This window comes from Aphis gossypii, chromosome 1 (assembly GCF_020184175.1).
Source record: "Aphis gossypii isolate Hap1 chromosome 1, ASM2018417v2, whole genome shotgun sequence".
Taxonomy (NCBI): Eukaryota; Metazoa; Arthropoda; class Insecta; order Hemiptera; family Aphididae; genus Aphis; species Aphis gossypii.
Window position 1 is genome coordinate 40,069,208 of NC_065530.1, and position 13,969 is coordinate 40,083,176.

Sequence of the window (13,969 nt, forward strand, 5' to 3'; positions counted from 1 at the left end):
GTAAATTTATAATAAACTATAACTCAAATTCTGGTGGAATAAAGTCTGGTAAAATTTCTTGAACTTTTTCATGCCACATACGTAGTCGACAGTCTTTAAGCCTTTCCTTGTATAATATTTCAGGAAACTTTCTCCAATTATCAAAACAATGCTTCATTATTATCCTATAAGTATAATTAGGTAGTACAATAACTATTGAGTTTTAATCTTATATTAATTATTGTCTATTTTGATCGAATAATAATAATCCATTTATATTTTTAATAATTTTAATATTATCTTATTCTATGTGATCGGTGATTACCTATAATATGGTTTCTACAGAGTTGAGAGTATAGACTGCTTTATAGACTGATATAGGCGTACTGTGTACATATAGAAGAATACGGATTTCTATTTTTGTATTTAGAATAATTTATGACTTATACGGTCTATGTTATACTATTTGAAAGCTTTGATTAAGATTGAATTTTGATGCCTCTTTATTGACATCAGGTTTTTAAAAATATAAAATGTCCTATTAATTGAATTCTGTATAAAGGACTTGTGCAGAGCTGTTAAACTCTACAGGTCCTATATGTCCTAATGATTTGAACTATGTATACTTTTTTTATTGTGTACATATACAAAAATCTATAGATGTTATAATATAATTACTTGTTATGATAAGATTCTGCTTTCAACATTTTTGTTTGTGTTTGAACTCTAATTTCTCTAACATAATCACGCCATCTTGTAAACCAATATTCTTCGATCTTAAAATTGTACCAATCCTCGGCTACTTGTTGTTTCTTTTTTTTCTCTTCTAAAATCTATAAATAAATTATTGAAAAAGCTCATTATTTGTTCACTTATTCAAATTGTCATAAATTCCTAACTAAATAAAATTAGGTAACTTCTACCTAGGTATAGCAGTGGTTGACGATGTATGTTGTATATTATCATAGTAATATATAATATAATCAAAGTTTAGGTAGGTATTTAAGTGTACTTTATACAATAACCTGTATACATCAACTTGCCTTAATGCAATGTAAAATAATTGGGATTTTATCAAATACATAACTAGGTATGTAACTTGCGCATATAATTGTACCTCATAAAATCCGAGAAATATCATCTTCATTAATTTCCGCTTGTAAAACTGTTCAGCCAAAAATATTTTTTCGTTCAAACTATTGTTGACGTAAAACCGCCATTTGCTGAAGCAAGTGCCTACTAACTGTCTGTCATAGTGATCCGAAGCCTCTTCCGCCCGCCACCTGGCACAGTTCAAATTCGTTCTGAACGCTTCGAGTCCTCTCCTCATTAACAGTTTACGATACGAATCGTCCGCGATCCGAACGTTCTCCCGCCACGCTTCCCTTTCGGCCTTCCGTCTGTCCTCTTCGATCGTCCTCAGTCTCAGGTTTTCTCTGGCCTCAAGCAATCGCTCGCGTTTCTGCTCCATCCGTTCCCTCACGCACTTCTCCTCAAGCTCACGTTTTTTCCGCAACTCTTCCTGTTCCGCCTTCCGACGCCTCTCCTTAATCGCCTCCCACTTGGCTCGGCGCTCCAGGGCCCGCACTTCCATCCGGTTTAGTATGTCGGACGGACTCGCCGCGACGGTGCTCTGCTGCACCGGCTGCGAGTTTCGAGTTTTCGCCCTCTTCTCGAACCCGCCGGAATGGTGCAGGTCCTGCAACAGCCTCTGATTTTCAAGTAACGCCTTTTCAGATTCTAATTTCAACTGTTGCAGTCTTAGGCGTTCGATTTCCATCCGCTGTTTCTCGAGCAATTTTTTCTGTTCGTCGATTTTTGCCTGCTGACGGTCGCGGCTGGCGGTCCGCTTCGTCGTCGGTGCCTCGCGGTTCCACGCACTGCACGTCTGTTTATTGTTGTCGAGCGTTTTATTCTTCCGCCGACGATTATCCTTGTCCAATTTTTCTTGAATTTTCAACAAAAACTTGTCGACTTTATCGTTCGTCCTTTCGAGGCCCCGAGACGCTTTCGACTTTGTCGCGTAATCCCGCCACCTATCCCAGTAAACCCTCTGTAGCAGACACATCTCCAGTGCTTTAGGTCCATTTTTCTCGCTCCCCGTATCATGATGTCGGTCACTTGTAGTAGTCGTACGATCATCTCTGCAATCGTTTTCCGAGCACTCGAATATCGTCGCCGATTCGCCATCGTGATTATTATAATCATTTTTATAGTAATTAATATTGTTATTGACGATGTTGACGTTCAACTGTTGTACATTTATAACAGTGAAATTATTGACGACAGTGTTGATTCTTGCATCACACGATGTGTTACGGCAGATATTTAAAACGTCATTGATGGCAACCGCGTTTTCGCAGCGAAATTCTTCATCCTGTCGCAGCGCGCGCCGATCGATGATCGACGATATTCCTCGGTCGATGTGTATCGACTTTTTCCTGCGCGCACACCTGTCGTGTATAATAATAAAACAAAATTAGTATACCTACCTATGAGACTTATTAATAATAATAAAACGATAGTCGAGTATAGATATATTAATTGAATTTGAGATTTGAGTTTTAGGTGATCTTTTTTATACTATGTTTAAACATGTATAATTATGTCAAAAATCAAAATAAACAGCTTACACTCCTGCAGGTAGTTGATATATTATATAATATTGTGTATTCGAATAAAATAAATTTGATTAAGATAAATTCAAAAATCTGACAAATTAAAAACCATAAGTATAATACATCAATATTAAACGTGCAGGAGGGAAAGTCTTCAAATTTACTCATATTTATGAATATAAATTAGGAATCAAAAATTATTTTTATAACTTTTAGCAGTTACAAGTTACAACATATGATATACTCGTAAATAACATGTCATAATGAAATAATACGCACAGTTATAAGTTGTAAAACAAATTCTTTTATAGATAAATAATCTTAAATTGTTTGGTGAAAAATGAAAACTTACTTGTTTATATCTGATATCACTCTTTTACAGTCTCGTTTAATTAACCAACGATGTTCATCTTCTGTCTAAAATGTAATTGAAATAAATTAAATCGGTAACTATATTCATCTATTCCATCTATTACCTATATAATATTAATAATTAAATAAACAACATTGAAAATAAATATTATGTTGATTATTTTAAATTGTGCTTAAAAAACAGCAAACCCCCAATATTTTAATAAATTACAATAACTCAATACAAAAACATATTAAATACAAATGTTTTAAAACATAAAAGTGAAAACTCGTCAGTTATACACTTAAACGTATAAACTAACTATAGGTACCTAGGTACTTATATAAGAATAACAAGTTGGACGTTGGGTGTTGGGATAAGATAATATTTGTTTTATTTTTAAGATACGAATTTTACTATTTACCAAGTGTCTTTCGGAATTTCTAACGATTCTATCCAACTGTTTTCTACTAACAATACTGTAATCTTCTAGATTCTTATCGGAAAACTGTGAAACTTCCTGCACCGCCAAGTTGCAGTATTGGAAGTTGACGGCCTGATGATCAATGTTGAAAGTCATCTTAAAATATATCGTTCTCGAACATAATATTATATATGCATACAATATATAATTTTTTATTTTATAAGAAGTAGGAACAAACTATGTACTATTATACACCACATTTCTACATAGTTAATATACTTATTTTACGTTTCATAAGTTTAGTTTACACCTTTCGGGCTGATGTATCGATATAACACCAACGACTATTGCTTGTTGTACAATATTACACATTAATAATACAATAACAATAACAACAATTACACCGGACCCTATCCCTATGATATATACTGTGGTACCGGCAAGAAAATGTTTACATGTTACTTCTGTGATTGCTATAGCAACTGTGATATATAGGTATACGCTGCCTATACATTGGCAGTTGTTGTTTATATACATACAATCTACATGTATATTATAATAAAATTGTATTTTATATTATAAGGTATAATAGGTAATCTCAAACGTCGTAGATTATTCAGTTAAATACTATTTAGGTACATTATATAGGTTCCAGACACGTATAGCCAAAAATTTCGAATAAAATATATATAAGTAATACGAGTATATTATATTAATATTATACTTGACAACAACAATATTTATATTTTTAAAAATAATTCATATTAAATAATGGCTATTTTATACTACAAAATATTTTTTCATTTTTCACTAAATTATTATTTACTCATAAGTCATAACATAGCTAAAGATGCAGGGCGTAAGGATTACTGTATACCTCTATACACCACTATACAATACACACATAATATATATCTATAAAATAATAAAAAAAATATGTATTTTATTTTTTGCATATAATTACTTATTTATATTAGATATAATATTACGACCTGAAAAGCTCAATTATTATAAGAAGAAAAAAGCTTTTATATTAATAACAGTAACATGCCGTTTAAAAATTATTTGAACAGTAAAATAAAATATATTATAAGATATTAACTCACAATATAAATCATAAATTAACAAAAAAACGATTTTTAAAAAGATAAAGAAAGGTCCTCATCATTGATAATTTCCAATAAATGGATAAAAATGTATATTAGAAAATTAGATAGACAATTGATTCTAGTGATGGAACCCTGACTTTAGAGATTAGTGACTTCAGCTTATACAAATAAAAAATAATACGTATGCGTTGTATATTAAATCTTATAAGCGAAAAATCCATAAATGTGCTATTACATAAATTACTAGATTACGTTTAGTAGCCTATCTAAAACGCCGTGGAATCACTAATTTATAATAAATTCGAAACGAAATTATCTTAGTGTTTGTACATACTACATTTCTACTATAATCTATATACTAAATACTTGGCAGGCCATTAGTAGACTAGGTATCTATATAATATTATTTCCAATAGATACCTACTCACCTACTTTGTCAACAATCAATCCCATTTATTAAATAATTGATTTTTCAAATTGCTATCATTATTATTATTATACGGTGCCTTAAATATGTAGTGTAATTTGCGTAAAATAAATAGAACGCAATAAAATTAAATTGATATTGAGGTATTTTAACGTTAGAATCTGGGAAAAAATGTTAATGGTTCCTTTTAATTTTAAAACAATAACTACAGACAATTTAGTGCCTACTGTCTGTATAGCTATTATATTATAGAAACACGATTTCTATGGAAGGCCATCAACGAACAAATAATCGTCGTTTTGATACACGATTTTATTTTAGTACGATGAACCTATCAACAGTATCATTGTATCAACCATATAACAATGCTCGTGCGCAATTCATAATTTTTTACGTAACATTTATACAAAAAAATATAGTTTTATCTTTTATGAATTTATTTTTCAATTCCTATTTATATATATATACATAGATGCTGGTATGCCGCGTACAGCATACTGGCTTCTGTTTATACTTTATAATAATACAGTAATACAGTATCATATTATTATTGTAAGTAAACAAAATCGAATACGTACACGCGTATGTCATTATTGCAGTATACGGTTTATTATAATGTTATACATCTATATACGTATACCTACAAACACCAATGCCTACCAAAAACCTAATGGTCATAAAAAATAATAATAATATAATGTATAATTTTTATTTTCATTTCGGAAAATAACATATTTTAGTCGGCAACTAGAGGAAGACCGATAAATATATTTTTCCGTACATACTGCCACAACCAGCATACACACAAACGTCAGACCGTGACCAATTATTATTGTATTGAAGTGCGTGTCGTAATGAAGTTCCAAGCACATTTTTTACTGCGTTTAACGGTAAAATCTGAAATAATATTTGTTGTACACTGGGGGACGAGAAAAATAATGAACGGCAAAAGTAATAACAATATTGTAATTGTATATTACCTACGCGAATCTCATCAATGGTCAACGGTTGACAGTATGATACTCTGATACGCACCAATGTATAAAACTCCAAACATTTTTTTATTTTCAAACGACAACTCAGGCAGTCATTATATTTTATATATTTTAATGTACTGATCCTTTTTAACATATTTATGTTTTATACATTTACAAACAGCGGTATTTTAGTATTTACATTATTACACTCGGACAAACAAAAAGAAAACATTATACCTAGGATTTTTAAACATAACATATAGTGTTGTCCGTCACATCCTCATCGTATGCAGTGAATCACTCGCTTGTAGTATGTATGTATAGATATAATACATATTAATAATGGTCACGGAATACTGAACACCGAGGATAACGCGAACATCGACCCTTTAGCTTAAATATTACGAGTGTACTATTTATATACAGGGTGATTCTTTCATGAAAAACAATAATTTTTAATTTTTTTTAAAGGTTATAACTTATACTTATATCATCTCATAAAACAGCATTTTAATCAATTATTTTGAATAAAAGTATAAAGTTAAACAAAACACAAATTATAATAAAACTCATTCAAATTCGAACGTCATAAATTGAAACACTAAGAAAAATATTATGCTTTGAAGTAAGAAATTAAAAATGTGTTCTATCTTCTATCATTCAAAAAAGTAATATAACCTAAATAAATGATAAGGATAGCAAATTGTAAAAAAATTATGCATTTTTAAAATTGTTAGTTTGTAATGACTTAAAATTATGCAAAAAAACATATTTCCGAAAATATTCATACTTAAAAAAGTAAAAATCTTACTATAAAAAGATAACAAATGTTTACTTTTAAAACATTCACCCTGTGTTAAAATAATAATGTAAACGAGACGGACTACAAATAACGATGGGAACTGTGCAACGGAGACTAAAAACAATCGGAATACAATTTAATTTGTGAGCAGTGTTATAACAAGAGTGCGTCTCCGCCTTCCTCCTATATCTGTATATTTCAATTATTATTACGATGAGACTTACGAAATTTTTAGAAAATGAAATTAATATATAATATTGTAGGTAGGTAGGTATGTATAATATATTAGCGCAGCGTACTTAACTATTTGGCTATATTATATATTATTCACCTTATTCGGTATCTATATTACAATGTGTGTCTAAAAAATAGAGTTTACTCGTAAGTAATAATATTATAAAGGTCAAAGGAAATAAAATAAACGCATTTGGGTAAAATGAGAGTTGGTCGCGTTGACGTCGGTACTGAACGACAAAAAAATAAATGCAATAGACACCTACTATGAATTACGATTGCGATAACTATATTATAATATACCTATATTATTAATATTATTTATTATTATAAATATGAGAGATTCTATTCATTCTCCATCATTATTTAATTGTCTATAATATAAATATATATAAATGTTATGAATTATTATACGACAAGTGGTATGTTATGATACATGTACTGATGTTATGAAAACTAATAAAAAATTTAAAAAATAATTTTTGCTAAAAATTCAAGTAATAATATATTAAAATATATACAAAATTATTATGTGTTATATTTATTGCAAAGTAATAGGGAAATAGGTAATTTAAAATAGGTATGACAGTGACATACCTAATTACTATGTCCAAAATAATTCTAACAAGATCGAAACGTGTTTGCTGAGCCTTAAAAGTTAAAAGTGTTTTTAAAATGACATATTAGTATATTGGATATTTAAAAGACTATACGGCATTTAATTTTCATAAATATACTATGAATATAATTATTAATTAACAAACAAACATCTCATTTACAATATACATAATATAGCATATAATATTGTTTTATGCATGATAATATAAATATATTACTATTATTACAGACACTCTGTATGCGTAAACCTACTTAAGTGTCCAGCGTAACGACTCAGCAAATATATTTATGAAATTTATTTTTGTATTGTGCGGTAAACCTCTAAATACAGATAAAAAAAATAAACTTTTTTCGTTTTTGTTTTTTTTTTTGCATATAGTTATTGGGAACATATTTTAACCTGATATTTAAATTTTGAATGTTAATATAATATAGTTATACATCTACTTTCTAATAAAAAATAACGTTATCACATAACCTAACTTGCTTTTATTTACAAATTAGTTTGAATTAATCATTTAATTCACGCAGTTAACTATTTTCGGATACATAATAATGTATATTGTATAAGGTTAAAACATAATATAATAATAATTGTGGGAATTTATAAATTTATTTATTATAGGTTTCCTATTTTACACCTAACATCTTAAATTCTAACAAAAGCTATTCTATAATAGTATCTATAGGTATAACTTATATATCTACCTATTATTTAGTTAAATCACAATACTTCAGCCAACTTGTCATTATTATTATTTATTACGATCTAATATTCAATATATAGAATATAGATATTTGTATTTACATTATAAATATACTTATAAGTTATAAGTTATATAAGTACCTAATCATTTAGTATATAACCCAATTAAACATTATTAGATGGGTAATAATTGAATTATTAAAGATCTGTCTGGATACAGAGTTTGAGCAATGAGCACTAGTCTCGCTTTGTTGTTTTTGGCGAAAGTCATATTATTGAATTATTTTATAAAGTAACAATAGACGCAAACCATCCATCCGAGGTTTATAATTATTACGTTTAACTGTAAGAACTAGTTTAAACGTGAAACGCTTAAAAATAATATATTATCATACATGGTCGGGTCAGAACCAAAATTTCTCACTAGGAATATTAGTAGGTATTTAATAATTAATAATAATAATATTACTTATTAGTTTCAACTCTGGGGGTTAGCCAATGTCTCATATATAAACAAAATCCAAACCTTTTAGTCCAAATGTCTCCGGCAAATAACAAAGCTATACAAAGCTCCATTTTATGTATCGAATGATACTCTCCACAGCGACCTCCATATCCCGACAGTTAAAAATTTAACTAAAATATTATACAAATGCTTCTACCTTAAAATAGCCAACAACCGAAACCCCCTTATTCAAAACTTTTCTTCCCACACATTCCCAGGTGACCTTGGTAGGCGTTTAAAGCGTAACTAGTTGACTAACCACTCTCACCCGCGTCATGAAGTTCTATTACTGAATAGTTTCTTTAATCAAGACAATCAAGCTCCTTATTATTATTATCTTTTCATTCATTGTGCGTATTGTAAAAATTATAATACAGATTGAACAAATTAAATAGGTATACCTATAGGTATTTATGACAAAAAAAAATGATTAATAATTAGTGATAACGGGAATCAGGAAATGACCCTTATTAATGTTTTATTAGCAAATAGTTGTATTATATCATTCATAGTCCATACTGTTGCGGTAATATTTATAATTTATATTAGTATCAAAATACAAATAAAATAAATAGTAATGATTGCTAATAAAGTAACAAGACAAGTATAATAATATTATTATGATACTATGTGTATTTTCATTAGGTGAATACAACACTATTACAATAACCTATACTATTTAGTTTTTATTGATTAAAAAACGTGAAATCTTCGTGATTACCTTGTTGGTGATTTTACGATTGAGTACTTATTACAAGTTTATGACCGTCAATATATATTATTCAATAGTATCCAAGGATCACTGAACAAAAATAAAATAAACAAAACGAAACGAAACACCTACTATTATAGAAGGTCTTGATTATTTTAGCAATGTTCAATGGACTATAATATGATTAATACACGAATTAGAAATTATAATACTTGAATCAAATTTAGCTTCTAGATGTAACCAATATAAATTTATAATATTATTAATTTATTGCCACTCACTTTTAAAATGTATAAAAAAAAAATGCGGGTTAAACCATTGATTATAAATACTACTGTTTATAACTAATGGTTAAACTTATCGACTAATTAAAAAATGTAATTTAACTACATAAAAGTGTCCAATATAATATGATAAGTGACAACTTTAATTGTTATTAACGTCATATATTGTCAATATTAAAATATTATCTCGCTTGCCCACAGATAAATTACAATGAGATATGACGAAGTATGTCCCAATAATAAAACTATAATAGTAATAGGTTATTACTTTATTATATAATATCAGCTGATTAAACACACCTATATAAATATGAAAAAAATGAGTACAAGTTTTAACCAAAAAATATATAAATGCATAACATTTTTATTTTCGAAATAAGTGAAAAACATTAAATTGATAATAAATATCAAAGTATAATAAATGACAACAACATAGCAAACAACATAACAACAACATACCTATATTATAATTGGATGTTGAATTTAGTATTTGTTTTTTTTTTTAGGTTTTAGTTTTTAAGAAATCATTTACGTGATTTCTAATTTGTAGTATGTTTGAAAAAAAATTATATTATGAAATGTTGCAAATATCTTTAATAGCTTTGATAGCGTACTTGTGTGACTTTTCACCTTTACATAATATGTATAAACATTATAAAATATAAGCTTTCTCAATATTTCAGATAAAAATGTATCATATTATAAGTGCATGTATAATACCTATGTGCTAATCTTATTATTGTAACAATAAGCAATAATCATTATTACAAAAATAATATTATTTAAAAAATGTAATACACATTATTTGATGTAGTTCTCGTAATGTAAACTTTATTATCATTACGGTTATCGGATTATGTTTGTGAATAAAATTAATTAATATTTAATATTAAATATTAAACGATATTTTTATGTAAAAACTTAATTAAATAAGAGTTATAAGAAGTATTCACTATATACCTAACAAACCTAACTGTTATAGAAAAATTGTATGTTGTGGTAGGTATATACGTATGAAGATTGCAGACATTTGCAGTGTTTGTATATGTTATAAATTTTGAATATTTATCAATAATGGATTATAATATTGTAATTATTGAACACATTTTATTTTTTTAATTTACATTGTTTACATCAATGTTTGGTTTTTGAGTAGGTACCTACAACCTACTACCTACCGATATTGTTGTTCTAAAACATGTAATAAAATTAAGACGTACACATACGCACCATACAGATATTAATACAGATTATTAGTAATATACTAATATAGACAGGCAAAAAGCATTTAGATACGAATCATGGGTGTAGATAGGAAATATTTTCGGAGGGGTTTTGGTCTAGATATACATTAAGTTTAATTCACAATATTTATTTTAAAATTGTTTTAACTTTAATTTCGGGAGGTGTTTGAACACCCAAACCCCCCTCTCACCTACGCCCATATTAGTGCCACTAAGAATATACAAGAAAGTAATATTATACATGATAAATAAACATTATAGTATAATTTATAATAGAAGCTTTTGTACCAGTGTAACGATTAATGAACAATGAATAACACTTTGATAAAAAATAGAAACAATGCTATAGATACAATTAAAACTATAGATAAGGATAGCTGGTGGACACTTAAGGTATATAATATTGTGATGGCCGTAGAAAAAAAGCGGTTATCCAATTTTCTAGCGTACGCGATTGTATCGTGATCGTGATGAATCGAAAAATATTTTTTTCAGAGACTGAAAGATCATTTATTGGTTAATAATTATGCGGTTATATATATATCGATCTATAAAACTACGTTCTATGAAGTATGATATGCTAAATTACTCGTATTGTGTCTATAATATATAAGTGTCGTTACTATATTGTAATAATATTACATAGTATAATAGGTAGGCATACAAAAGTACATAGAAAATATTGGAGTTGTCACGTCTGTTATTCGACAATAATAAGAATGAATGATTATATATAGGTATACAATAATAATAATAATATTATTATTATTAATAATAGTACCTACATATTATGTTATTATATTATGAATTATAATATATATTATGGTGCACCTCTGACTCATCGTGCACACTTTGTCAGTGTTTGTGACAACTTTTTTTTTTCATTATTTTAGAAACACGTATAACTATATACCTATTGCATAATTATTATACACTGTAATAGACGTGAAGGTTCGATTATTGATAATACAATATTAATTATTATTATGAATTATCATATTTTTAGAGGATATTTTAATTCAAATTTGTATTGCTGTTTTTGAGCGTTTAATAAAAATTTAAGATACACATATTATTATATTAAGACGTGTATATTTTTTTTCAATGATGATACGAAGGGGACACAGTTGTTATTATGTATTATGTAGGTATACATTTATAGGTAAATTTACTTGATATCTGTATTATAACTGTTAAAAGTTAACACAAGATATGTAAACATATTTAAGTAGGTATTTAAGGTATTAAAAGTTGAATTATACATAGATACTAATAATTTTTATACCATTAAGACGTATATGTGTATTCAAATGTACTACTTAGTACTTGTATATAGCACAGGAGTTTAATGTTGAAAGTTAGACATCAGAGATACTTTGTGTCTATGTATAGTATATTATATACAATATATAATATTTTAATTCCTTGTTACCTGAACATAAATTTAAAATTATACCATACGATTCGCTATTCGAGTCCAAGTGAGTCTGAAAACAGCATAACAATTCGCGTAACATTGATAATTACATAGAGATGTCATTATATACATATATAATATGTGTGTGTAGTGACGGGTATGTACAGCCATTTCATACATAAGTTTAGACTTAGGTATATTATTATTTATTATGTGTGTCTTATGTATAGTCGTACCTATAAGTACAACCATGGGATAATTCGAGTAATTCGTCGGCGTACTTGACACATTTCAAAACTAGCATATTATACCTTATTCAGTTATTCCGAAGTCTATTATTAAGTTTTTGTAACCGATTAGGTATACTCTTCAAAGAACTTAACGATAAGGTATAGCTGTAAAGGTATTGTGTATAATATGCAGAACTCGCGCTATTACTTTAGCAGTACCTATCTATATACACTTATTATCTATTTGACTGAATATTCGCACAAAAACTGCAGTGAAACCATGTTCGTTAATTACAAATGAATACGAAATACGAATTGTAGAAAATATGATCAATAGTTGAAGCAGGTATGTCGATATCTGTCCGTGTAAAAATTTTAAAGCGAAACTGTGAAAGGCTATTATCTCTGTAGGACCTGTATGTAGGTTGTAGGTACTAGGTACCTAAACACTGTCTTATACTATTAATTATTAAAAGACTTATCAAAAATAAATATTTGAAAGTTGAAACCAATAACAGCATTAAAAATCACATAATCAAATTCGTGTATTATAGATGTTTAGATCTTACAAGAATGTAATATTCTTAATATCAGTATAAATAACAATATTAGCATATACCTACATTTTACGTTTTACCTACTATTGATGTGGTAGGTATGTACAATGTATCCAATTACACAAATATTACTAAATTATAGTGTTTATAATCTGTAATAGTATAGTGTGAATAATGTGAATAGTGTGATATCTACTGTTCAGTTAAACTTTAATCCAACTATATAATTGCGTATACATATTATAATTATTGCAATCTTCAAATAAAACTACATTAAATAATGTCGTTGAAACATTTTATAAATAACTATTACTTATAAGTCTACAAATAATAATGTGTCATCTAATATTCTAATAAGTATTAACTAATAAGTAATAACTATCGTCTACCAATAATAATTAATAATGATTGTATGTATGACCACCAATAACAATTATTAATAATGAAATATTAAAATATACTATGACATAAGAACCATTAAGTATATTATATAATTCATTACTTATTATATTATTTTATAATTTAAAATCTAACCTGGGCTGGGAAGTCATTTTGCTGTAAGGTAGGTGTTGACTGTCGAGTGTATCTATCTCATGAGTCATATTTATGGTAACAGAAATCAATATGCCTCTGGAATCTGGATAAATACTGAAATTATTTAATACACATAAATGCAATAACATTAAACATAATATGTTTGTATGAGATATGATTAACTCATAAATAACACTAGGAAGTTTGACCGTTATACACTTATACCTAGGTACTTGTATA

The 13,969-nt window shown here is 27.8% G+C and overlaps 1 protein-coding gene across 1 annotated transcript; it reads right to left on the minus strand.

The window, feature by feature from the left end:
- Positions 1 to 10: 10 nt before the first annotated feature.
- LOC114125344 (coiled-coil domain-containing protein 191) lies at positions 11 to 4,015 on the minus strand. Its single transcript, XM_027988955.2, has 5 exons — positions 3,374 to 4,015; positions 2,950 to 3,014; positions 1,097 to 2,432; positions 658 to 812; positions 11 to 164 (listed from the first exon to the last, which is right to left on the minus strand). Exons 1-5 carry the CDS (start codon positions 3,527 to 3,529, stop codon positions 17 to 19), a joined length of 1,860 nt encoding a protein of 619 aa, XP_027844756.2. The 5' UTR covers positions 3,530 to 4,015; the 3' UTR covers positions 11 to 16.
- Positions 4,016 to 13,969: the final 9,954 nt, after the last annotated feature.